The sequence below is a fragment of the Chrysemys picta genome, chromosome 11 (assembly GCF_011386835.1).
Source record: "Chrysemys picta bellii isolate R12L10 chromosome 11, ASM1138683v2, whole genome shotgun sequence".
NCBI classification, from domain to species: domain Eukaryota; kingdom Metazoa; phylum Chordata; order Testudines; family Emydidae; genus Chrysemys; species Chrysemys picta.
Genome location: NC_088801.1, coordinates 12,483,543 through 12,510,081, shown reverse-complemented (window position 1 = coordinate 12,510,081; position 26,539 = coordinate 12,483,543). Strand labels below are relative to the sequence as shown.

The 26,539-nt window shown below is 41.0% G+C and overlaps 1 protein-coding gene across 2 annotated transcripts in view; it reads right to left on the bottom strand.

The window, feature by feature from the left end:
* KALRN (kalirin RhoGEF kinase) overlaps positions 1 to 26,539 on the bottom strand; it is a 721,955-nt gene that overhangs the window by 152,914 nt on the left and 542,502 nt on the right. The window contains exon 34 of one of the 2 annotated variants that reach the window (XM_065561521.1): positions 14,035 to 14,094. The exons of the other annotated variant lie outside the window; for it this stretch is intronic. Within the exon in view, the coding sequence (XP_065417593.1) occupies positions 14,035 to 14,094 (60 nt within the window). The remainder of the gene's footprint in view (positions 1 to 14,034; positions 14,095 to 26,539) is intronic. 2 annotated transcript variants of the gene reach the window in all.

The window sequence follows — 26,539 nt, the reverse complement described above, 5'->3', positions numbered from 1 at the left end:
CTTCACATTCTAGGACTGTGTCAATTTCATGCATGCAGTTTAGCAATGATAATTGTGCAGTTTAATTTATTAAAATTATCATGTGCTGCCATGGCCAAGATATGTAACTGCTGTAAATTACTGTTTTCGCTGTGGTAAGAGAAAATGCATCAAGAACTGGCAAGGTACAGTTCCTCTACTGATTTAAAATCTATTACAAACGCAACACGTCTCACTATTACACCTGATTTTGATACCTCACAGACACAGCCCAGCAGAAATCTACTAATGTATTTTTAGTATAAGAAGGAAAAAAGCTTATTTTAAATACTTTCTAAAAGCCCCTGTTCCAGTTATTTTTTAATTAACAAAAGTAGTAGGGTAGTCATGCATGTGTGGATTACAACTAAGAAAAGGAGAAACACAGATCTAGTCTGATGTTGTTAAAGGAAAATTAACTGATCAACTTTAAACAAGATAATCAATCTCTCAGTAAAAAATATGCAGGAAAAATATTATTCTCCATGGACTGCGGCTTGTACAGGAGTGGCATTATCAGAGGCAGAGGCGGTATCCTCTTTCCCTTTACATATGCTTTATATCGTATTACTTTGGCAAGGGACATCAAAAGTATTTACTCCCATGCAAATAGAGTAAATAAATTGATGGGAGTTACTGTTCTTCTCTCATGAGACAAAGTTGATATCATTAATGCCCAATGTTATACACAGAAAATGAAGTTATTCTCCAGGTCAAACTCCTATTAATTACATTTCTATATAACTTAAGGTTTCAAAACCACCTGATCACAAGTATGTTTTACTAAGCCTGAGAAAAGTTGTTCAATTGCAGGGCAACACTTTCTAAACACTCACCAAAGTCCAAGTTGTCTTGTATAATGGATGGAAAATGTAAGAGCCTACGTACCTTGTACTCCTGCTGTTGAACAGGTGTGTACCAAACAGACTAACACTGTCTCTCTGGCACTGTCACCTTGACGTCATTGTTACTGGGTTGACAAGAAGTTTCCATGACAAATTAGAAAGCTGAGCTGTTATCCCCCATTCTGAGGAGACTAAAGTGGCCCTTTTTTCACACACTTTACAGGAACCACTCAGCTTTTCTCTCTCTCTTTTTCCCCCCCCTTTCTTTTTCTTTTTTTTCCTTTTTGGCAGGATGCACAGAGGGTGCACTAATGTGATTCAATTTCAAACCCCTTGCACTGTGGAAAAGTGAAATCAAGTTGTTTGTTGTTTCTTCCCTAACTTAAAATACATGGTGTTAGTCTTATCCCACTGTGATTACACCTACATGACCCACAACACAATGTTCTTTCAAGACCTTTTGCCTACTTCCAGGCTAACAGAAAGAACAGATAACACTGAATGAGAACAAACTTTGAAAGCGATGAACACAAATACTATTAAGTCATTTGTCTCTCTCCTTGGCTATAATTTATTACCTCCAGCAGGCAGAGCCCATAATAGCTAGCAGATGTCTGAAGCATCTCATTTTGAACTTTGCCTATGATTAAAAAGAGATTTCACACTGTTTAAATAGCAGCTGCAGAGTGAAACAATGTTGCCCTCCTAATGTGACAGAAACATACATCCTAACCTTTTAAAGGGAAGATTATTTATGTTCTGTAAACACAGATGAAACTAAGCAGCTATATATATATGCCTTGTTTTTCTTTTATTTGCAACAATCGACAGAAAATAACTGGGGGGGGGGGGGGGGGGAGAGGAGAAGAGACTGGATGACTGTCTGAATATTTCACCATGAGATTTTTTTATATTAAATACAGGACTACAGATTATGCCAAATAAGGGAAGGCTAGAATACTAATCATGTGGTCATGGGCAGCAATTTGGAAATGACCTGTTTTACAAACAAGGCAAAAGTCTATTATTATATCTATTAATTACATTAAGATAGCATCCAGAGCCCCCAGGATGCTAGGCCTGAGACAAAACACTGACAAAGACATAACTGCTATCTCAAAGAGTTTATTGTTTAAGAGGCTTAGTTACACCAGCATATCCACCTTGGCTTTACTGTTATAACTGAGAGCAGAATTTGGCCCACAGTATGAATTTTACTAGTCAAAGCAATGCACAGTCTCCCCTGTATTTAAACATCAGTGCCAGATCTTAAACTGGTGTAAAATAGCAAAACCTTTAAGCCTATTCATTCATGTAGCTCCGTGCTCCTATGATAAGAGGACTCCACCCACAAAGCTAACTCAAATATACATGGGTGAGCTTTTTGCTTGGGAAGTTAACACAAACAACTAGAAAGTTTAAATGTCAACGCCCATTAATGTCCCTTTTCTTACTGCCTCCTGGGTGGAATGCAACTTTCTGACTTTCTTAATGAATTCCTCCTGGTTGTGTCTCTCTAGATAGGCACAAACAGAAATCTTTTTTTATGTGGCAGGTCAGGCCAATTGGAAACAGGTTTCCAGACTGTTTTGGTACTGAATCTTTATGCATCTGGTTTAAATTTATATTTTTATCCCCTTAGAACACACAACACTTTTCATAAGCCAGGTCTTTCCTAGTACACGTGTTTCTTTTGCTTTTGGTAATGAGGTTGCCATACTCTGCTTTGGAACAGATGTGAGTATGGTCCTGATACCGAGAAGTACTGAGCACCTTTGGAGGAACACAAAACTTAGCCAATTGTGCACACTTTTCCTGGGAGAGAACAAACAGCCCTTCCTGACCTCTGTAAAGATGAGTTTAAATCCTGAAGCACGACTGCTAATTACACCTATCTTAGCATGTATGATTATAGATCTTAATATTGGGCATAAAATACCCAGAGCTTTTGAAAATACAGTCACAGTTTTTTATTCATTATCCCAAAAAGATGCACGACTCTTAGGCCATAATACAGCACAGAATTTAAATGCATGCTGAATTTTAAGCATGTGCTTAAATCCATTCCTATTAAGCAAAGCATGTAGCACATACTTCACGAGTCACATGCTTAAATCCTATTGAGTGAGTCCTAATTTGTAATTCAATCCAAACAGTATGCATATATGCACCCCCCTTTTTCAGAATTAGTAACATTCTCATGAAATGGTGGAGGGAACAGAGGGCCACCTGTAACCATCCCAAGAAATGGAGGATTTAGGATACATCTAGCTGATCCAAACAAATGATCTTTGGTCAAGGAAAGCAATAAGCAACAAGAACAAAAAACTCAGAACAAAACAACCCCTCCCCACCTATCCTGCAAAGTCCCTGCCAATACATCCCGGAGGACAATCTCTTCCCAATCACAAATATCTCTTTAATCCAGAGCAGTTGAACAAGAACCACCATGGTTATTTAAGTGACCTTACTGTATATTATACATAGAGTATATATGGAATTAAAATTCATAGATGCTTTTACTATGGACCAATTCAGCATCTTTCCCATTCTCAGCAAATGACAACATCCTTAGCTCTGCAAACACATTTCCTGTATGTGCTTTTATTTAATTACCACAATTTTTGAGAAATTTGCTCCATGGTGCTCATCGGAGCATCTGTTCTATTTCATACTTTGGAAATTCATTAATCTACAGTAATCCCCTCGAACAACAATGCAGAAATTCAATGCTTCAATAGTTTCAATTTTTAAAAGCCAGAAATGCTTTTTTAAGCAGTGGCCATATTATCTGACAGCTGTATTTTATGTGACACATTTGTCATGGTAACTTGTGGGGGTAGGGGAAAAAACAGTAAATGAGAATCAAAGACTTACAAGTGCACATAAAATTCATTAATAGATTCCATACGAGGACCATTGACCATACAAGTTGCAGGTTTTAAGGCTTTGGAGGAATAAATATTATGTGCTCTCTTGGGGATGGCTATATTCCAGTAAGGTATTATCACTGATCTGTTCCCATTACAATCTGTCCATTTCAGCGAAAATGACACGTTTGTGGGTTAGTGAAAAGGACCAATTGCAGATCTATGCTCTTTCCCACCACCCCTCCAAAAATATATATAAAAAAAGAAAGACGGGGGATAGAAAAGATATAATCACAACTATATTTCAATAGCGTGCCTGTCCATTGTAAAAATAACAACAGTATTTGCTAGTTATTTGTTGTGAAATAATGAACCTTTTGTACATTTATAATATGAATGCAGGCTTGGTAGGGAGCACCCTAATAAAAATAGATGGCTAACTAAAGCAAAAAAGGATGCTACATTGTTTTACGAGGCAATAATCCAGTTCCAGAATGGATAAATCATAAACCCAGAAGCCAAAGAGTTTATCCCAAAGAGAGAGCTGGATCATTGCTGCAAAGAACACAACATAACTTTATTATTATTGTTATCAGGTTGCTGCTGTTGTTGTATTTGTCTGTACAGATGTGTTTTGAAAATAATTAAATTTGTAAGAATAACAGAAGCGCCAGACCAAGAGGTCTTGAGCCAGATCCTGTGATCGGTTGTGCCCTCGAAACATCCACTGACTTCAATAAGAGGAAGATTTTTTTTAAACTACATGGAAGAATTTGCTGCTTAGCAGTGAGAATGTTACTAGTAACTGCATGGCACTAAATGTAAGACAGGGTGACCTAGTGGATAGGCAGTGACCTGGAATTTAGGTAATGTGGGTTCTATTCCCAGCTCTGGCTTCCTATGCGACCTTGGTCTCTTTTTTTTTTTTAAAAAGGGATATTGGTATTTACCTCCTTTGCAAAGCACTGTGAGAGCAACAGGTGAAAAACCTCATGTAAGAGCCAGATATTGTTATTTTATTAAATATAATGAAATGTAGCAAGATTTTGAGGATCACTCTCTCTTCATCAGGCCACAGAGAGCTCTGAAGCTTACAGCACCTATTGCCTTTTTTTGTTTTAGAGAATCCAATTCAAGGGATACCTGTGGCTTCTTCAGAATATTTTGAATTTTTCATAGCTTCTGAGCTAACACTGTGTCCTTATCTAAACTATCAAAGAGATGTGATGTAGGAATTTTGTGTGTAGGGGACAATTTCCTGGTGCAAGTGCTGAAGGAACCAACTAGGGGCAGAGCTCTTCTAGACCTGCTGCTCACAAACTGGGAAGAATTAGTAGGGAAAGCAAAAGTGGATGGGAACCTGGGAGGCAGTGACCATGAGATGGTCGAGTTCAGGATCCTGACACAAGGAAGAAAGGAGAGCAGCAGAATACGGACCCTGGACTTCAGAATAGCAGACTTTGACTCCCTCAGGGAACTGATGGGCAGGATCCCTTGGGAGAATAACATGAGGGGCAAAGGAGCCCAGGAGAGCTGGCTGTATTTTAAAGAATCCTTTTTGAGGTTGCAGGAACAAACCATCCCGATGTGTAGAAAGAATAGTAAATATGGCAGGCGACCAGCTTGGCTTAACAGTGAAATCCTTGCTGAGCTTAAATACAAAAAAGAAGTTTACAAGAAGTGGAAGATTGGACAAATGACCAGGGAGGAGTATAAAAATATTGCTCAGGCATGCAGGAGTGAAATCAGGAAGGACAAATCACACTTGGAGTTGCAGCTAGCAAGAGATGTTAAGAGTAACAAGAAGGGTTTATTCAGGTATGTTAGCAACCAGAAGATAGTCAAAGAAAGTGTGGGCCCCTTACTGAATGAGGGAGGCAACCTCCTAACAGAGGATGTGGAAAAAGCTAATGTACTCAATGCTTTTTTTGCCTCTGTCTTCACGAATAAGGTCAGCTCCCAGACGCTGCACAGGGCAGCACAGCATGGGGAGGAGGTGACCAGCCCTCTGTGGAGAAAGAAGTGGTTCGGGACTATTTAGAAAAGCTGGATGAGCACAAATCCATGGGGCCGGATGCGCTGCATCCGAGGGTGCTAAAGGAATTGGCGGATGTGATTGCAGAGCCATTGGCCATTATCTTTGAAAACTCATGGTGATTGGGGGAGGTCCTGGATGACTGGAAAAAGGCTAATGTAGTACCTGTCTTTAAAAAAGTGAAGAAGGAGGATCTAGGGAACTACAGGCCAGTCAGCCTCACCTCAGGCCCTGGAAAAATCATGGAGCAGGTCCTCAAGGAATCAATTCTGAAGCACTTAGAGGAGAGGAAAGTGATCAGGAATAGTCAGCATGGATTCACCAAAGGCAAATCATGCCTGACTAACTTAACTGCCTTCTGGGTCTGTGGATGAGGGGAAAGCAGTGAATGTGTTGTTCCTTGACTTTAGCAAAGCTTTTGATATAGTCTCCCACAGTATTCTTGCCGGCAAGTTAAAGAAGTATGGGCTGGATGAATGGACTATAAGGTGGATAGAAAGCTGGCTAGATCGTCGGGCTCAAAAGGTAGTGATCAATGGCTCCATGTCTAGTTGGCAGCCAGTATCAAGTGGAGTGCCCCAAGGGTCGGTCCTGGGGCCGTTTTTGTTCAATATCTTCATTAATGATCTGGAGGATGGCGTGGACTGCTCTCTCAGAAAGGTTGCAGATGACACTAAACTGGGAGGAGTGGTAGATATGCTGGAGGGTAGGAATAGGATACAGGGGACCTAGACAAATTAGAGGATTGGGCCAAAAGAAACCTGATGAAGTTCAAAAAGGACACGTACAGAGTCCTGCACTTAGGATGGAAGAATCCCATGCACTGCTACAGACTAGGGACCGAATGGCTAGGCAGCAGTTCTGCAGAAAAGGACCTAGGGGTTACAGTGGATGAGAAGCTGGATATGAGTCAACAGTGTGCCCTTGTTGCCAAGAAGGCTAACGGCATTTTGGGCTGTATAAGTAGGGGCATTGCCGGCAGATCCAGGGACATGATCATTCCCCTCTATTGGATATTGGTGAGGCCTCATCTGGAGTACTGTGTCCAGTTTTGGGCCCCAAACTACAAGAAGGATGTGGAAAAACTGGAGAGAGTCCAGTGGAGGGCAACAAAAATGATTAGGGGGCTGGAACACATGACTTAGGAGGAGAGGCTGAGGGAACTGGGTTTGCTTAGTCTGCAGAAGAGAAGAATGAGGGGGGATTTGATAGCTGATTTCAACTACCTGAAAGGGGGTTCCAAAGAGGATGGATCTAGACTGTTCTCAGTGGTACCAGATGACAGAACAAGGAGTAATGGTCTCAAGTTGCAGTGGGGGAGGTTTAGGTTGGATATTAGGAAAAACTTTTTCACTAGGAGGGTGGTGAAGCACTGGAAAGAGTTACCTAGGGAGGTGGTGGAATCTCCTTCCTTAGAGGTTTTTAAGGTCAGGCTTGACAAAGCCCGGCTGGGATGATTTAGTTGGGAATTGGCCCTGCTTTGAGCAGGGGGGTTGGACTAGATGACTCCTGAGGTCCCTTCCAACCCTGATATTCTATGATTCTATGAATTTTGACTATTAGAACGCAGTCAGTCCTCCCTAAGATGCATTAGGTTCAGACACTGCTCAAGAGGCTTGCACAAAGGTAGAAGACATGACAAAAAGTTTCCCTAAGGGACAAAATAATGCACTATATTTGTGAATGGAGACAGCAGTCCAGTTTCTAGTGGACAGATGTCTAACTGCATGGGCACCTTTGTCAGTGGCCTTAGAAGAGAGAACAAGGACTGAATGTGCTTGATAACTGAACTACACTTTAAGTTTAGGCCTGAACCTTCCAAGTTAGACTGACACATTATGGTAATAGTATGGAGAAGTTGCTCAATGCTGTCCTGGGTATTAAAATAAGGATTTTGCTTTCCAGCATTGTCTTTGTGGCATTTTTCACCAGCAGTCATAATGTGACACAGCAGAGGCACCAGCTACGTAGCCTAAGGTGTGTGGTGGTTCAGTACAGCATGTTCCATTCTCTCTTGATAAAAGGCTGCTGTTGGTTTTTTTAATAGCTCCTGACTGAGTTACTTTCATTTGTATTTTACTGTTGTTCTCATGCTGCCTATAATAGTGTCTGACCTTAAGACAGTTTGCTTTATTATTATTATTTTTTTTTAATCTAGCATGCTGCTTTGGCTTTACCCAGCCTATTTCACATCTGTTATGTGATATTTTGACATGTTGGAATATGATAAAAAGGTAAGTCTGCAGCTTAAGGCTGATTTAAATGGTGAGATTTTAACAAACTGCAAGAAAGAACTCTGAGAGGATGAGAAAAAAATCCACCTATAGGGCAAAGTAACTGTTCCCTCGTCCCACCATGAGCTTCCTCTGAATTAACAATAATATGAGAGTTGAGAGAGACAAGATGGGTGAGGTAATACCTTTTACTAGACCAACTTCTGCTGGTGAGAGGGCAAACTTTTGAGCTTCACACAGAGCTCTTCTTGAAGCTTTGTGGAGCTCAAAAGCTTGTCTCTTTCATCAACAAAAATTGGTCCAACAACAACTATTACCTCACACATCTTGTCTCTCTTGTATCCTGGGACAGACACAGCTTCAGCAGCACTGCACTTATAAGATTTCGACAGTTTGTCACCCAGTTAATAGCTGCTCAAATTGCATTGGTACATGCTGCTAACTGTGCTAACAAAAAGAGTGTCCTGTGGCACCTTTAAGACTAACAGATGTATTGGAGCATAAGCTCTCGTGGGTGAATACTCACTTCACCCACGAAAGCTTATGCTCCAATATATCTGTTAGTCTTAAAGGTGCCACAGGACTCTCTGTTGCTTTTTACAGATCCAGACTAACACGGCTACCCCTCTGATACTTGTGCTAACAAGGTGCTAAATGTTCTATGATGTCATGAAAGTGCAGTAAAAACAAAGGCCCTGCTCTCAAATGTGTGGCTTTCTTCTCGTGTATAATTTGCTTGTGACAAACTTGCTCTAGAACAGTAGTGTCCCAACCATTTCTCCCATTATATTGCATAAGGGTTTAATACAAAAGCATGTCAGAGCTCCAGTATGCACCTCTTCCTGGTGTTGTCTTTCTTGTAGAGAAGGCCTGGTGGTCAGCTGTCCCTCTGGTGTCTTTGGAGAAGCTTCCAGGCAGAACCTGGAACTAATGTGTTCAGGAGACAATAAACAGCCTTACACGGCAGCAGAGAGCAACGTAGGAGCTGCCCCATAAAGTGGCTACCAACATTCTCAGAGGCAGAATACACCAAATGCACCCCACTCCCTTTCTTAAAAAGGGACTCCAAATGGCTTCCTCAAACTATCCAAATGCATTGGGTAGTCTGAGCCAATGAGGAAACCAGAATCAATACAACGTGCCTACAACAAGCAACCACCTCAGCTCAAAATTAGAAAAAATAAAGCTAAAATTAACTACAGAATGTCTATCAACCTAATAGCAAAATATTTTCCATTTGAAACTTCAATGAGAAAAAAATAAATTAAAAAAAATAGCTTCATAGAAACCCATGTTTCATGAAGTTAAAAACAGGGTCATTTTGACATGAAATTATCATCCAGGAATATTTCAGCCAGCAGTATTCTTTCATTACATTGCCTGAGGCCTTAACACCCCAATGAACTATTGCTTCAACAACCTCACACTATATTGCATGAGGGTTCAGTACTCTAGTGCATTAATATACCAACCATCTTGTGCTGTATCCTATTACCCAAATGTATTAATGCTTCAATAATCTGCTTTAGCATGTTGCACAAAGCCTTAACACACCAGGATTTAGTGCTGTAATAATTTCCTGTCTGGTATAAATATTTAACAGTCCTGCTTTAATTTCATCTCATGCCAGTGTATTTGTGTGCACATAAGTTAAGTTTGTACGTGATTGTTCACTGCACAAAATTTCTAAATTTTGTTTTTCTAAACAAAAAAAGAGAGAGGATTAATCTCTGGGAGCATTTTATTAGTAGTATTATTATACAATCTATTTTTGAAATGCTGCAGGGTTCCTGGCTCTCACGTTATGCTATACTGAGATGTCAGATGCAGATAAAGATAGGAGTGATACCTCAACTCCAGTCTATTTCTCCTGCAATTCGCGTTAGATCAGGGATCTGATTTCACTCACACTATGTGGCATTATTTGAAAAGGATTCTTTATGTATTTTATTATCTTTAAAATGTATGTGTTTTAATAATACAAGTTTCAGAATATTTTTTTAGCATAACTTTGTTAATACTAGTGCTGAGCACTCATACAAGGTGTGATTGTGTGAATTTGTGTAATTTAAGAACTGCCCAGAGTAAGGTATTATGCACAGCCTCATTATCTCAGAAGCAGCAATGGGCAGAACAAGCTGCAGAACTCGGGGGAGGCTCCTTAAACCCTCCTCTGCATTGCATACCCGGTAAGGTCCAGGTGAGATTCATAGATGCTAGGACTGGAAGGGACCTCGAGAGGTCATCGAGTCCAGTCCCCTGCCCGCATGGCAGGACCAAATACTGTCTAGACCATCCCGGATAGACGTTTGTCTAAGCTACTCTTAAATATCTCCAGAGATGGAGATTCCACAACCTCCCTAGGCAGTTTATTCCAGTGTTTAACCACCCTGACAGTTAGGAACTTTTTCCTAATGTCCAACTTAAACCTCCCTTGCTGCAGTTTAAGCCCATTGCTTCTTGTTCTATCCTTAGAGGCTAAGGTGAACAAGTTTTCTCCCTCCTCATGACACCCTTTTAGATACCTGAAAACTGCTATCATGTCCCCTCTCAGTCGTCTCTTTTCCAAATTAAACAAACCCAATTCTTTCAGCCTTCCTTCATAGGTCATGTTCTCAAGACCTTTAATCATTCTTGTTGCTCTTCTCTGGACCCTCTCCAATTTCTCCACATCTTTCTTGAAATGTGGTTCATCTCTTACGTGCTTTACAACATGAATCAAGGAATTATCACAACATCCTTTATTCCCCATTTCACAGACAGAGAATCTCAGACAAATAATTCAAGTGACTGGTGTAAGGTTAAAGGGAGAATCAGTATTAAAGGCACAATTAGCACTCAACGGCCCTTTGCTCTCAATGCTTTGCTCAGATTATACCTGTCTCTCCAATTATACGAGAGAGATTCTTAGATTACAGGTTCACTTGATATTTTCTCTTCCCTGGCTAGTTATCTCTTGCTGCCATTCACAAATATGTTCCAAGTTTCCCCAACGTTGGGTACCTCATTACTTATTGATCTACCCCACAATCTGAGAGGCTTGTTGAGTATCCAGGTTTAAATTAACAAAATTCCTGCAGTATCTGAAGACTACAAAACAAAATAAAGTGGGGACAATACATCTCAGCCTGATTTTGTGGATTATATGTGTGAAACAACACATATAATCCACAATAACATACATATAGATTCATAGATTCTAGGACTGGAAGGGACCTCGAGAGATCATCGAGTCCAGTCCCCTGCCCGCATGGCAGGACCAAATACTGTCTAGACCATCCCTGATAGACATTTATCTAACCTACTCTTAAATATCTCCAGAGATGGAGATTCCACAACCTCCCTAGGCAATTTATTCCAGTGTTTAACCACCCTGACAGTTAGGAACTTTTTCCTAATGTCCAACCTAGACCTCCCTTGCTGCAGTTTAAACCCATTGCTTCTGGTTCTATCCTTAGAGGCTAAGGTGAACAAGTTTTCTCCCTCCTCCTTATGACACCCTTTTAAATACCTGAAAACTGCTATCATGTCCCCAAAACTGCTATCATGTCCCCAATATAAGGACAACTAAACCATATCAACACGATTGTTTGTGGCACCAATTTATGGAGCTATGGACACACAAAACACACACATTTAACCATACTCAGAGCTGAAATATTTAAAAGAAGTGTGGAGAAAAAACTATTTAAAAAGTTATATAGATCAAGATGGAGCGATGCATGCTGGGAGGGGTACTCTGAGCAGGCTATACCTATGCATGAGAGAGAGGGGTGGCTGAAGTTTATTTAATTTCATGTAGCCTTGGCTTTCTGGGAAGTTGTTAAGGCAGAAACTTTAGGCCCAATTTACTATTGGTGTAACTGGAGGCATGGGGTTTCTACTGTATTCACTGGGTTATATCTGCATACACCAGCACTGAATTTGACCCATAGGATCAGATTCTGCTCTCCGTTAAACTGTTGTGAATCAAGAGTCATTCCACTGAAATCAATGGAATTACAACTATAAAAAACTGTTCTGAAAGGAAGCAGAATCAGGCCCATCTGTGAATATTTACAATTATGAGAAGCTCATTTAGTAAAACTAGCCTAGATGATGGGGTTAAAGTGCAGATACCTGCAGCTCTGTACCATCCTCTAGGGATTTGTAATTATTTTAATTACATGTTCACTTTTGGAAATCATTCTTCTGTTGGTACTACTCAAGATATCATATTCATAAAGCATTCTCTAGGCTGCTGCACATGCAAATCATACCAGCCAATATGATGAGTACCAACGAGCAAGAGTCTGGCTGTCAAAAGAGAACCAACAAGACAGTCTAAACAGTGTTTTCCCCAGGAATTTAAATTAGACGGGGTGTTCACATTTACAGGGGTGGGGGGCTGGAAAACGTACTGCAGGTAACTAATTGGCAACCGGGAGGGGGAGGAGGATGTTCGGGGGTAGGGGGTTGAATGCAAGCAAATAAAAAATAAAGTGACCAAATGCCCAACCCATAGTTGTGAAGATAGATGAGATCAGACAAATGATCCATTAATCAAGTACAAAGAACACATTTTCACTGGGTTTCAAGAACAGCATATAGATAATTACTTCGATATCAATAATATCTTCAGCTATAAATGATTGTGGGAATTCTTTATGTAACATGACACCTTTAGGTAGGTTGTCAACAGTGGTAATTGAACCCCAAACCTCTGAATCTAAAAGCATGAGCCTCTACTGCCTGAGGTATAAACAACCCAGTGCTATTAGTTTAAAGCCAGTAGCAAACTTACTATGAGCTCAGAGCATCACACTGTGTAAGGGTGCATTACACTAACATGAGGCCAAATCTTGGCCCCCCATTGAAGTCAAAACTCCCATTGGCTTTGATGAAGGCTGGATTTAGCCCATGCACCTGGTTGAACTAGTTGCCAAATATGCAGGTGGGAAGGAGTTTTATTGCAGAGCTTATTGACTTATAGCTTAGACGGGAATGCTTGCCTTCCTCTGATGCAATGAGCAGGCAACATCTGCTAGGCTCAAACTGACATATCCCATATGATCAATTTCCTATGATTATTGAGGTTGGGGGACACTGACAGAACTTGTTCCCATCTTCTGTTTTTATCTAGCAAATGAAGACATTAGATAAGCAGTCTTTTGTGTAGCTTTTTTCAAACATTTCACTCTAAGGCCTTTTCTTATCCACAGTTTAAATCAATGATTCCTTTGTGATTGTTATATTGCCCATGCAAGCAGCTAAGAGAGACAAAAAAATCAATTTCCTATTCCAGGAGGTAGACGCAACCAATTTCATTATGAAAATATGAGTCTATCTGAACAATTTCTGGAAAAGTCATATGCACACTCACTCTTAACTGTGAGCGTTATACTTTGCATCGCCCACACTACCAGCCGGTTAACTTCTGCCTACAACAAAGAAATAAATCTGCATACAGGCCCTGATTCAACAAAGCATATCCTCAGTCCATCCCCATTTAGTGAAACACTGAAGCACGTATTTAAGCCCCGTTGACTTCAGAGGGACGTAGGCACGTTTTTAACATTCTGCACATGCTTTGCTGAATTGGGGCCTACCTGCCAGCCCTGAATCAAGTAGAGTACTGACTAGATCAGCCACTTAAGCTAAATGAGATACACAGGGTGTGCAGCTTCAGACGCCACATAGGAAAACTCATCATAATGTACATTCCATTGATACTTACTGCTTTCCCTTCCCTCCTGCTGCCTCACTGACATTCAAAACTGTTTCTGTAGCTGACAGTAATGCAATGCAATGGGAATGGTTCCAGCTGGATAATCTAACAGTCCTAAACCTTTCAAGCTCAACAATTTAAAGTGACATACGTTATATTTTTATGTACCCAGGAAACCCATCCTGCTGTAGTAGTAAACAACCAAAGGAAGTGACACTGTAGTTAAGTAAAACAGATTGAAATAAATGCTCAATTCCAGTGACAAGGAGTTTTCTTCTTCTTTTTTTTTGTTTCTGAAGTACTATAAATCTCCACTGCTGTTTACCTTAACACGGTGGCATACTGCTTCTAAAAGTTTCTGAGGGTCCAAAAGTTTTTGTGTCCTCTGCATTTTGAAAAAAAGAAAAAGATTAGGGTGACCGGATGTCCCGATTTTATAGGGACAGTCCCGATTTTTGGAGCTTTTTCTTACATAGGCACCTATTACTCCCCACCCTCGTCCCAGTTTTTCACACTTGTTATCTGGTCACTCTAGGAAAAAGTGGACATTATTCAGGCTTTTTCAATGGATTGGTTCCTCCTCTTCATTTTCTGAATCTGAAAATACATTTAATTTGAAAACTCCCAATCAAACCCTGGAATTATTTTTATTATTATTATTTACATTTTTACATTCAGAATCTTTCCCAAGAACAAAGCAAGAGGCTTGTTGCACAAAGCAAACAGCATATGGGCTGAAACTGCAAGGCAAGACCACATACATGCTCCCTTATCAACTATATTACTACTTAACCGGGGGGGCAATGTATACACCAGGGCAAGTGATTTCCTCATGACATGTTATTGTGTGAGAGTCAGAGCCCTTTAGTGATGCAAAGCTAAGATAAGTGAATTTCTATATATTCTGGAAAATGCAGGTAAGGAAGTCTAGTGCAAAGCAGTTACAATTTTACAAGCAACAATGCAGGGTCCTTTCTTCACACTAAGAATTTCTTATAAACAACTTCTACATTGATTAAGAAGTCCTTTCAATCAATTACTATATTAGACTCTGTCCTCTGATTAAGAGTAACCTTGCCTCTAATAAAACAGAATTAGAAATCTACTTCTAATTGTTTCTCTAGGCCATGCCACTCATTTTTGTCTTCTATGGGGAGTTCTGCACCTCGATGTTAGCGATCACTGAAATACAGCCAGCCTCCTGTGGGATGGAAGATGGCAGGCAGTAAGCAGCTCACAACAAGACTATACAAGAATCAGGACACAGAATGAAGTATACCCTATCCTCACCAGACAGTTGATTTGAGATATAGAACCCGATTCTTCTGTCACACCAGTTTTATACTGTGATGTCAAAGGAGATATTCCTGATTTACACAGGGGTGGATGAGAGGAGGAGAAGGCCCACTGTCATATAATGATTCAAATGAAAACTAAATAAATGCCCTTCCTTAAATAAGAACATGCATCTTACCCACATAAAGAGGAGGGAAAGCCAAGGAGGTGAGGATGTCTGCCATGGCCCTTACTCTCCATATAGCTAATTCTGGAAGCTCTTCATGTCAGAATTCTCCTCTTCATTCTTGCAATGAGCTCCTTCAGATACGCTACTGCACTTGAATTCTCAAACATCCAAGAAGAGACCCCTCCAATACATAAACCCTTTAGGATCATGGTGCTCATGCAACAAACAAATCAGTGAATGCATTTGTCCCGGAGTGCCAGCTCTTGAATGATTCACTCTACATTTAGATGAAGTGCTCTCCTATAATTATAGTTGCTTGTTGGTCTCACTTGCCTCCTCCCTTCTCTCTCCTCAAGCCCCAGGCTCAACTAGAGAACACTGAATCACTCTTTAGTATAATCAGGGTTTCAACTAAATTCACGGCTTGTTTCTCTGTCCATTTGGTAGCCTGATAAAAAATTCCCAAACCAAGACCCTAGCCTGGAACAATAAAGACCTTTGGGAAAACTTGAATCTGGATCCAGATCTAATTTCAAATAAATAAGTTAAATTAAGTTTGGACTCTTTGGCCCTGAGAAAACAAGTGGGAAGGGGGAATGATATAGACAATTAATGTTTTGAATTGCACCATCTTATACATGGTAGGTACTACAATGAATAAATACTGTAAATGGATTTCCTAGACAGGCAGAGTTTGGCTGAGCAGATACAGCACTGGATTGGGACTCAAGAGACCTGAGTACTAATTTGGCCCTGTCATTGGTAAACTATGTGACTACAGGTAACTCACCATGCCTCAGTTTCCCTACCTTTTAAAACTGGGATAATGACACTGCCCTCTTTTGTAAAGCACTTTGAGATCTATGGATGAACATCATTATATAAGTATCAGAGGGGTAGCCGTATTAGCCTGGATCTGTAAAAGCAGCAAAGAGTCCTATGGCACCTTATAGACTAACAGACATATTGGAGCATGAGCCTTCGTGGGATGCATCCGATGAAGTGGGTATTCACCCACGAAAGCTCATGCTCCAATATGTCTGTTAGTCTATAAGGTGCCACAGGACTCTTTGCTATCATTATATAAGACTCAGTAAGTATGAAGGGAGTGGCAAGCATTCGTCTGCTTTATCAACTGAGCCCCATCTCCACCCGATCTGTGATAGTTAGTGGTAAACTCTAAGGGTGATATCCTGGCTCCATAGAACTCCATAGGAGTTTTGCTATTGACTCCAGTAGGGCCAAGATTTCATGCTACGAATACAGAGATGGCTCTTCCTTCTTTGTACCTGCTAGCTCACTGGAAGACTGGGATCAGGCATGTGGAAAGTGAAGCATTCATGTGTTGGAAAGTGCAATCAGTTTAGCCTTCCAGTCTGGCCATGCTTTGGGATATTTTCTGTTTGTTTGCTTATGAAAAAGGGGGGAATGCTTTGTTCAAAGGCTGGGACCAAATCCTGCTACCACTGAAATGAATGGCAAAACTGCCCCTGAATTCTAGGAGTGTGGGTTCTGTTCCCAGATTTTTAGGTGCACTGAGTCAGATTCTCAGCCGATATAAAGTAACATAGTTCCATTGAGATCAATGGAGCAAAGCTGATTTATATTAGCTAGGAATATGGCCCATTACTTTCCCCCTCCATTTTTCCATATAGGTTGCTTTTTCTCCATCAGCATAAATCTGTGGATCTTGTAAAAGATGGGACTTACCACTCCTGTAGGGTTATGAAAAAAATGAGGCCTTAATTCTAGGAGGCTTCTGTGTGTCCAAACAGGAAATTCCTGAACTTAGAGGCACTTAGTCTGAGCTCAGTCAGCAATGAAGGAAACATACTGTCTCATGTATCTCACACTAACAGCCGTGTAACCCTGTTGGATGCCTCTCATCTGCCAACTGCCTGCCTCTTTTTTATGGCGCACAGCTATTGCATTTCAGTTTTAAAATATTCTAATTTTGTGAGCACAGTGCGGCTAGGCACCTCACAGAAACATAGCCCTTACCCCAAAGTAGATAACACAACAGAGGGTGTCATAAACAAACATTAAAGGAGTGAGGGAAAAGAGAAGGAGCATGAGAACAACAATATCACATGGTAACTATGGCTTGGTCTAACGTTAAAAGTTAGGTTGAAAAAAACCACACCCTTCACTGACATAACTATGCTGATCTAACTGGAAGTGTCAATGCAGGTATGTTGAGGGAAGAATTCTTCAGCTAATGTATCAGAGGGGTAGCTATGTTAGTCTGGATCTGTAAAAGCAGCAAAGAGTCCTATGGCACCTTATAGACTAACAGACGTATTGGAGCATGAGCTTTCATGGGTGAATACCCACTTCGTCGGATGCATGTCACGAAAGCTCATGGTCCAATAAGTCTGTTAGTCTATAAGGTGCCACAGGACTCTTTGCTGCTTTTACAGCTAATGTAGCTAACTTCATTCAGGAAGCTGATATTCTTGCACCAAAGGATTATGCTGGCCTCACTAAGCCAGCAACATAGTTATGCCGGTATAGTCTCTGGAGTGTAGACATAACCTATGTGAAGTCCAGAAACATCTTGATGGTCTTGTTAAACGACAGGTTTTTTTAAATAAACTCCCTTCTCATGGGTGACATTTCTTTCTCGGAGGGATTCAGGTGTGACTTAGTGTCAAGGGCTAGGGCAGCACGCGAGGACTTTGGTTTGGTAGAAGGGAATGAACATGGCACCAAGGTAAGTGCCATTGGAAGAATGCCAGAGGACAGGAGGAATGTGAAAAAAAAGAAGCTCAGAGATAATGGTCAGGAAGGAGTGACCTTGAAAACAAAGACTGGAAGCTTGCATGCTTCTTATCTGATGAAAACCTTCTTAGTAGCTTCTTACTACATAAAGACCCTGGGATATTAGCTTCTAAAAGAAGGATAACCTGTAAAATATAGGATGGATGGTTGCTTAGTGAGAGGCCTAGGAAGATGCAACTGGTCTCTGTGATCTGTGGCAGGCTACAAGGTTTAAAAAAAAAAGCCTGTGTGTTTGTGTATTTCATTTTACCTTTCTTCAACCTCTGACAACGTTACTGTTCTAAAAGCTGGCATTTGGAACTATTGCTTAACAAATAAAATTCTGACTGCACGCAGTAACCGAAGCAGGAACTTTGTCTTGACTTCTAGAGACTACACAGTACAGTATCAACATTTTAGCAGTAATGAGTAGGGTGACCAGATGTCCTGATTTTATAGAGACAGTCCCGATTTTTGGGTCTTTTTCTTATATAGGCTCCTATTACCTCCCACCCCCGTCCCGATTTTTCACACTTGCTTTCTGGTCACCCTAGTAATGAGGCAAACTGAAGTCCCAGTCCTACGAGATGCCAAGGCTCCCAGCCTCAACGGCCACTGACGTCAAGCAGAGTTGGAACATAAAAGCTGCCATAATAGGTCAGATCATGGATGGTCTATCTTGCACAATATTTTGTCTCAGACAGCAGCCCATTTCCCGTACCAAAGCTTTAGGGGAGGGAAGTATACAGAACAGGGCAATTATGGAGTGATCTGCCCCATCTTCCCCTCCTGGCTTCTGGCAGTCAGAGATTTAGTGTCACCCCAATCATGGGGTTCCGTCCCTCACCATGCTGGCTAATATCCATTGATGGACCTATCCTCCATGAATTTATCATCCAGTTCTTTTTTGTACCCAATTATACTTTTGGCTATCACAACATCTCATAGTTCCACAGGTTATTTGTGTGTTGTGTATCTCCCTATCGCAAGTTATGCCAATCCCTTAAAGAAAGAGAGGCGTTTCTGAGAGAAACTTTGGTGTAGCCTGCTTGGAGAAAGAACCTATGGTAATAATCAATAAATATTGTAAGTGTGGAAAATTTCTAGTATTATTATTTATTAAGGTTACAGTATTATAGTTACTTATTATCTTAAAGGCCCAATCATGACCAGGGCCCTTTTACTGGGCACTGTACAAACAGAAGTAGACAAAAATCCCTGTCCTGAAGAATTTACAATCTAAGAATTAGCCTTCCATTTGTTTCCTTCTCGCACGCTCAGGTATGTGCCTTTTATCAAGAAGACCCTATACTTGGGACACTCTCTCACCATGTGCCAAATGTTGTCCTTCTGCTCCTCCTTCATGCCTACCTTTGGTTTACCTTCCAATATTGATCTTCTCTGTAACACTGATCTTTGATCTCTGTTGATCATTGGTCTCTTATAATTTTTCTGGTCACTCAACTCTTATCTAAGGATGCTCAAAGTTCAATCTCTTCTGATCATTGATCTCTGGTCTTTTCTGATCATACTTGATCCTGATCTTTATAATAGATTTGTCTGAGTTATATTACGAGCTCCTCATGGTAGGGACCATGTCCTTCAAATGTTGGTAAAGCTCCTTGTACAACTCTGTACAACTCTGTAGGTCTTGAATGGGGTCTGCAGGGTTTCCGATTGACTGTCACTGCTCTGCTATCACCCAGCAGCTCACTGCTAATAAACTGACCAGGAGAAACCATGAAACCCAAAGTTACATCAGGGAGGGTTTCTCTGGGCTTGACTGGAAGAACACTGTGAACTCTGATTGGTCAGGGCTTCCTGTTTAAACCCAAAGAGAGGCAGAGGAATTTGTCTACATAAGTGGCCTCTACCTGTCTGCTACACTGGACCTTGCCTTCGTGCCCGACTCCTGAACTCAGCTTCTCTGCCTTGCTCTTCATTCCTGCTTTCTTGACCTGTTCCTGGTTCCTGCCTTACTGCCTTGTTCTGGTCTCTGAATCTGGCTCTGACCTTTGGCTTGACTTTCCACTTTCAACTCTGACCTTTGGCTTGGCTCCCAATTCTAACTCCTGCTTCAACCACTAGACCCAGCTGCCTATATCTTGGCCCCGACACTTTATAAATAACAAGTAAGAACTACTGATAAATGTATGATGAAAACGAAAAGGAAAAATATTCCCACCAGCAAATAACAAATTGTTCCAGGCACCGCTCAAGAGATCAGCATTCTAATTCTGTGTTCCACTCTGAGTTAGAGATGACCAAATAAAACAAACATCCCTAATTAACGGAATGAAAACTTAAAAGAGACGCACCCTGACTGTTACTGTGATAAATAAATATGAACTCCAGTTCTTGGAAGAACAATCAGATAACTATCAAATTGGATGAAAAACAGCTTCTTGTTTAGTAAGAATACAGAAGGTGAAATACAGGGTGATAGGATCAGTGGATTATTAGTTTTATACTTTTTAAACATTGGCATGTTTTCTCACAGGCTCAAGAATAATCTTTAGTAAGGTAAGAAGTCTGACTAACCAAAGGATGTGTTTGTTGATGCAAAGCTGAGCTTGTTTCTGCTACAAAGCTACACGCTCAGACCAGTGCTACACTACATTTACTTTCCTAAAATTTTCCACCATTGCTGGCAAAAGAGCTCCACTGTTGACAGCACATATTTGCCTTGTCATTAAGGTCACATAATTAAGCATTCAAAAGATACTAGAAGTTAAGGTTGCACCTGACCTCCTTGCATGTATATACTACACTCATATACTATTTCCCAATAATACACTACAACAGCATTACATTATATAGGAAAACAATGAGCATTACTGAATGTAGATAATTATACATGATCAACTGGATTTGACTTGTCCTACAGTATTTGCCAAGGGATGGCAATAAGTTTCCCCACTGCCCCCTTTTGAGATGCAATTATGCAGTTAAGTCTTTGGGTGGATCAAGCAATTATCTAATCGATCCATTCCAAAATCCTAAAGCTGTCACTGTACATAGTGAAGGGCTAACAGTGGATGGGAATTGTTTTTTGGAAGTAGGGGGTGGAAAATTATTTCACAGACCCACCCAAAAATGCTAAGGTTGGTTCTGATAAGCTCTAACAACAGCCTTCAATCTCCACTCCCATTTCCAAACATTTACTTTTTGAAACCTCTTGGTCTCTGAACGTATATATTTTTGCATTCCCATTCCAGAGAGAATCTTGCTGGAGACCGCATTGCATGTTTCTGACCTGTCTAACACACATCAGCTTTTTAACTCTTCCAAGTTCAAGGTGAGAGCAGCCGCCAACTCTAAGACCTCCTCTCCCATGCAGAGTCACACACGCTTTCTGAATTATTAGGAGAAACAGCAAAAAATATTTGACTTCTTAATTCTGTGAAAATCATGGCACATTCTATGCAGGTGAAACTGCAACTAGAGTATCTTTATCTGAAAAACTGAACGCCTCTTTTCCTTCCTGTAAATCAATGAATGATTTTAATCAATCTATTGTACAACATATTATTATTCTCTTGTATCTACCATGTCTCTCAAAGGGAGGTAGGGGTCTGATCATACTTACTCCCTCCTTGTTCTGTTTTGATTGCTTCAAACTGAACCACTTTAACATCCTGACTGCTCAATTGCTGGAAGTCTTTCTTTCCAGTAAAAAGCAAATCTGAATGTGTTTTTCTGGGTTTCATTTGCTCATGACGCTTTACTGGTTTACAGCATAACTTAGTTCCTGCAATTTAGCAGCATGCCGTCATCAAGAGCAGAGACTTTGAACCGTCTTTGCAACTCGTAGGTGCAATTAAATTCTACACTAGTAACCAAGTTAGCCTTATGCCTGATAAGATACAGCCATTCTGCCTAGAGCAAGATCACATGTACATCAGGAGCATCTTGTGATTTACAGATACCGTGTTCACAATTAGGCTGGGATATTTATTATTAAAGTTATCTTGACCTTTAGCTGGGTGGCCACGTGCCTGTACAAAGGGTACATTTATCAGTGTATTGATTTGTATTTTGATTTTCACACTGCCTGTGCTATCAGGCAGGATGTATCAAATGGGTTGCCATGGAAATTGAGGTGTGTGTGTAGCTATGACGCTGAAAAACCCAGAACACTGCGATAACCCTTCTTTTCGTGTACTGACCCTTTACGTTTAAGTCTTCCTGTGTGCAGAATTCAGCAGCCATATTGCTCGCAGAGTCAGTACAGCCGGAAGGAGTCTCATACACTGTGTTATTACAGGGAGACTTTACTTTTGTTCATTCATATTACTGAGTTTCTTATTTGACATCAAAAGTCATGTTAGATTCAAATAATCAAAAAATAAGGCCATAGATTTAGGCGCCTAACTTCAACCTCCCAAGTTGGAAAATCAGGCCCTATATACTAATTTTAAAATCAATAACAACCTTTCTTTATTAACTGGATAGTACTAGAAATTTAAAAAAATAAAAGAGACTCTATATTGTAACAGAAGTATAGTAGATTTTATATTTCCTGGGTAAGTTTAACAATTATTCTCAGAAAAATAACTTAAGTATTGAAAAATGTCTTCTAAAAACAGGTAGGAGCAGGACCACATTTTTAAAGAGGCTTCAACCTTACCTCTTGCTAGCATCTAATTACCTGATTGGGGCAGGATTTGTGTCTGCATTTATTTGTGGGCACAAAATAGCACCCATAAAACTGGGAGCTGTGTTAAGAAACTTCATCCACAAAGCCTCTACTGCCATTAGTGTTGTACATTTTAATGGTAATAAGCTTGTGTGAATGGGTCATTCACTTTTTCTCAGGCACCATTGTAATGTCATGTCACCGAGGAATGGGATTTTTAAAATTGTCTAAGTGATTTAGGAGCACAAGTCCCACTGAAATTCAATACCACTTCTGAAAATCTCACCTGAGCTTTTTAAGACATAGTCATGGTAAATCTGACCGATGCATTTTATGAAGATCTATAGTGGGAATACTACCCAGTGTTAAGTATGATTTCCATTAGCACTGACATTGCAGATGTTCCAAGCTTCCAGATGTTTTGTTCTTTTGACACTGAAATGAAACCACAGATTGCTCCATAGTAAGTAAGGCCTGCCAATGTAAATGAACAAACTGTCTGCAGCTAGAAATAAGTCCAGCATCTTTTTCACTGAGAATGAATTAGGCACCCTTTAGGAATAATTGCATTAGGAGACACAACATCAAAGCTCTTTATGCACTATACCATGAATCTCACATCACAAGCCAGTTGAGGGAGTGTAGAGAGAACAACTAGTGAAGCTTTGTTCTGTACTTTCCTGTATTTTGGCTTTATAATTTATCATACTATAGTTGTAAGGACCACTGCAGTCAGGTATGTGTGGGGGAAACATTCAGGGCTTCTAAAAGTCACGTGTTAAAATTCAACCGCCAGATTAAAAGGGGGAGTGGGAAGATCTGCCTGCTTCTGCTGAGGTTCATCCACTCTCAACATCCCTGAGAGGGGAATTATCCTACCACTGCTGAGCAGATCCTTTTGCCTTTCAAATGGATCAAACTGCACTAGATGGCTGGTATTTTTCAAAAATTCCCTGGGGAAGGATTCCCCCAGAAACCCTTACAACGTGTACACATATGCACAGTAAGCATCAGGCTTTATCATTATTATAATCAGTGGGTTTTCAGGAACTAAGTATAAACATGTCCAGCAACAGCTATTTGATATACAATTGATTGCCACTGGTGTTGCCTCCACCGAGGACTGGGAGACAGCATTATCCACACACATAGGAAAGCAAAAGAATAGGTTCCTCAGGCTCTCTATTTATGTGATATGATGTTTGCTAATGTAACATCTTAGCCATAGGCCACTGTGCATCACCTCTGGAAGGAAAAAACAGTCAATAATCCTTTTCTTGATCATCATTTTGTTAGGTTTACAAAAGGGTGAAGGAAATGCTTTGGATGTCTGACTCCAAAGGTCAGACAATCTGTCTGATCAGTATGGAGTACTAGTCCCAATTCTGTATCAATGCAGATTATGGTAAGGATTACCCTTGAACTAATAGTCAAGGTTCTGGAATATTCCTCTTGTGTGAAATCCAAAACTGCTCCCCAATTTGAGCTTTCCATGAGCAATAAAACAGACAAAGAGATGCAGAAGTTACTGTACACCAGAAATCCCCAAAGTCATGGACTGTTACACCCCACATAAACATATTGACAATTTTCTCTACAAATGTTTTTGCAGAACAAAAACATCTTTTGAATAATTATGAATTCACAGTGTTTAGGGGCCAACCATGCGATCTCAGATGCCAGGAGGGAAAAACAGGCTTAGTCTTTCCACATCTCACAGTAGCCAGTTTTTAAGAAAACCTTGGCAGGATTTCAGTACAGTACAAAAAGACTACAAAGTCATCAGCCAGAAGGATGCCGCAACAGAGGGAAAAATAGAACTAAATCTCTTTTTAATTTTGTAGCTCTCTTGCATTTCCTCTGGCTATGCAAATGGTAGCAGCAGCATAAATCACTATAAAAGATGAGGAACATCTGACAGCCTCAAACAATATGTGTGTGCCTTGTAATGATGTGAAATTTTTTACCATGAGTATTATTGTGAGGATGTCCCCAGGGATCATGTCAGGGAGAACCTCAAACCAAAGAGGTTAATTAGAAGGTGTATAAAGAAATCTTAACGTAGAAACCTGACAAAAGAAGGGAAAGAATGGAACACAAATAAGGACATGCCTTCAATTTGCTACACTAGATATTGGCCTTCATAATCTAATATAATCTTCTGATATCCACCACAAACATCACCAAAAAAAACGGTTACTCACCTTCTTGTAACTGTTGTTCTTCGAGATGTGTTGCTCATATCTATTCCAATTAGATATGCGCGTGCTGCGTGCAGAGTCGTCGCAAAGTGTTTCTGTTTGCCACCAGGAGCAACAGAAAGTGCCCACAGTTCTGTTCCTTCCGGAAACACAGCCCGGACTTGCTTACGGATGCATTCCTGATCCTCTGGATGGGAAGTCTGTTGTACACTTTTCTGCCGATCCCTCTCATACACAAAGTCCTATTCATGGTCCACAGAGACAGGTCAAGGATGATTCTGGTGGCACCGACGTGGCCTCATCAACACTGGTACACCACGCTCCTGGAGCTGTTAGTGGATGCCCCAATCACACTGCCACTATTTCCAGACCTGATAATACAGGATTACGGTTGCCTCCATCACCCCGACCTCCAGTCCCTCCACCTGACAGCTTGGAAGCTTCAAGGCTAAACCCCATGGAGCTCCTGTGCTCGGAACCGGTAAGAGAGGTCCTGCTTGGCAGCAGAAAACCCTCCACTAGGACCACATACCTAGCAAAGTGGAAAAGGTTCACTTTCTGGTGTGCTCAGCATCGCACACCTCCACTCCAGGTGCCCACACCACTCATCCTGGAGTACCTGCTGCACCTGAAACAGCACAGTCTTGCAGCGTTGTCCATCAAGGTGCACTTTGCAGCTATTTCTGCCTTCCATCCGGGAGCGGCCGGACATTCAATCTTCGCCAACTGTATGGTTATCCATTTCCGTAAGGGCTTGGAGCAATTATACCCACAGGTTAGATAACCGCTCCCTGCGTGGAACCTTAACCTGGTCCTCTCCAGGCTAATGGGCCCCCCCCTTCAAACCACTGGCGACTTGCTCCCTTCTCTACCTGTTGTGGAAAATTGCCTTTCTGGTTGCTATTACCTCAGCAAGGAGGGTGTCGGAGTTAAAAGCCCTCACTTCCGACTCCCCCACATGGTTTTCCATAAGATCAAGGTACAACTCAGACCTCACTCAGCCTTCCATCCAAAGGTGGTATCATATTTTCACACAAAACAGGACATTTTTCTGCCTGTCTTCTTCTCTAAACCTCATGCTAATGTCCAAGAACAGAGGCTCCACTCACTGGATGCTTTTTTTTTTTTATCCCACCAGGTCTCTGTGATGCCAACTATATCATAATTGTGTTTATTTACTAGCATTTCAAGTTCTTCCTGCTTATTCCCCATACTTCTTGCATTAGTATACAGACATCTAAGATACTGATTTGATTCCCCCCGCCCAGTTCTGTCTTGTCTCTCCTTTATCCCTACTGTAACAGCCCATGCTCCCCCAAAATTCCAAACCTTCTCCCAGGTCTCCATGTTCTTGACTTATCTGTGGGCTTTGGTCACCTGCCCCCTTCAAACCTAGTTTAAAGCCCTCCTCAGTAGGTTAGCCAGTCTGTATCCAAATATGCTTTTCTCCTTCCTTGATAGGTGGATCCCATCTCTGCTTAGCAGTCCTTCTTCCTGGAACAGCAGCCCGTGATCAAGGAAGCCGAAGCCCTCCTGGTGACACCATCTTCGCAGCCAGGCATTCACCTCCAGGATGCATCTGTCTCTGCCTAGGCACCTACCCTTGACCGGAAGGATTGAAGAGAACACCACCTGCGCTCCCAACTCCTTCACCCATACTCACAGATCCCTGTAGTCACTTCTGATCTGCTTAGGGTTATGCCTCACAGTATCATTAGTGCCCATGTGGATGAACAGCATGGGGTAGTAGTCACAGAGCCGAATG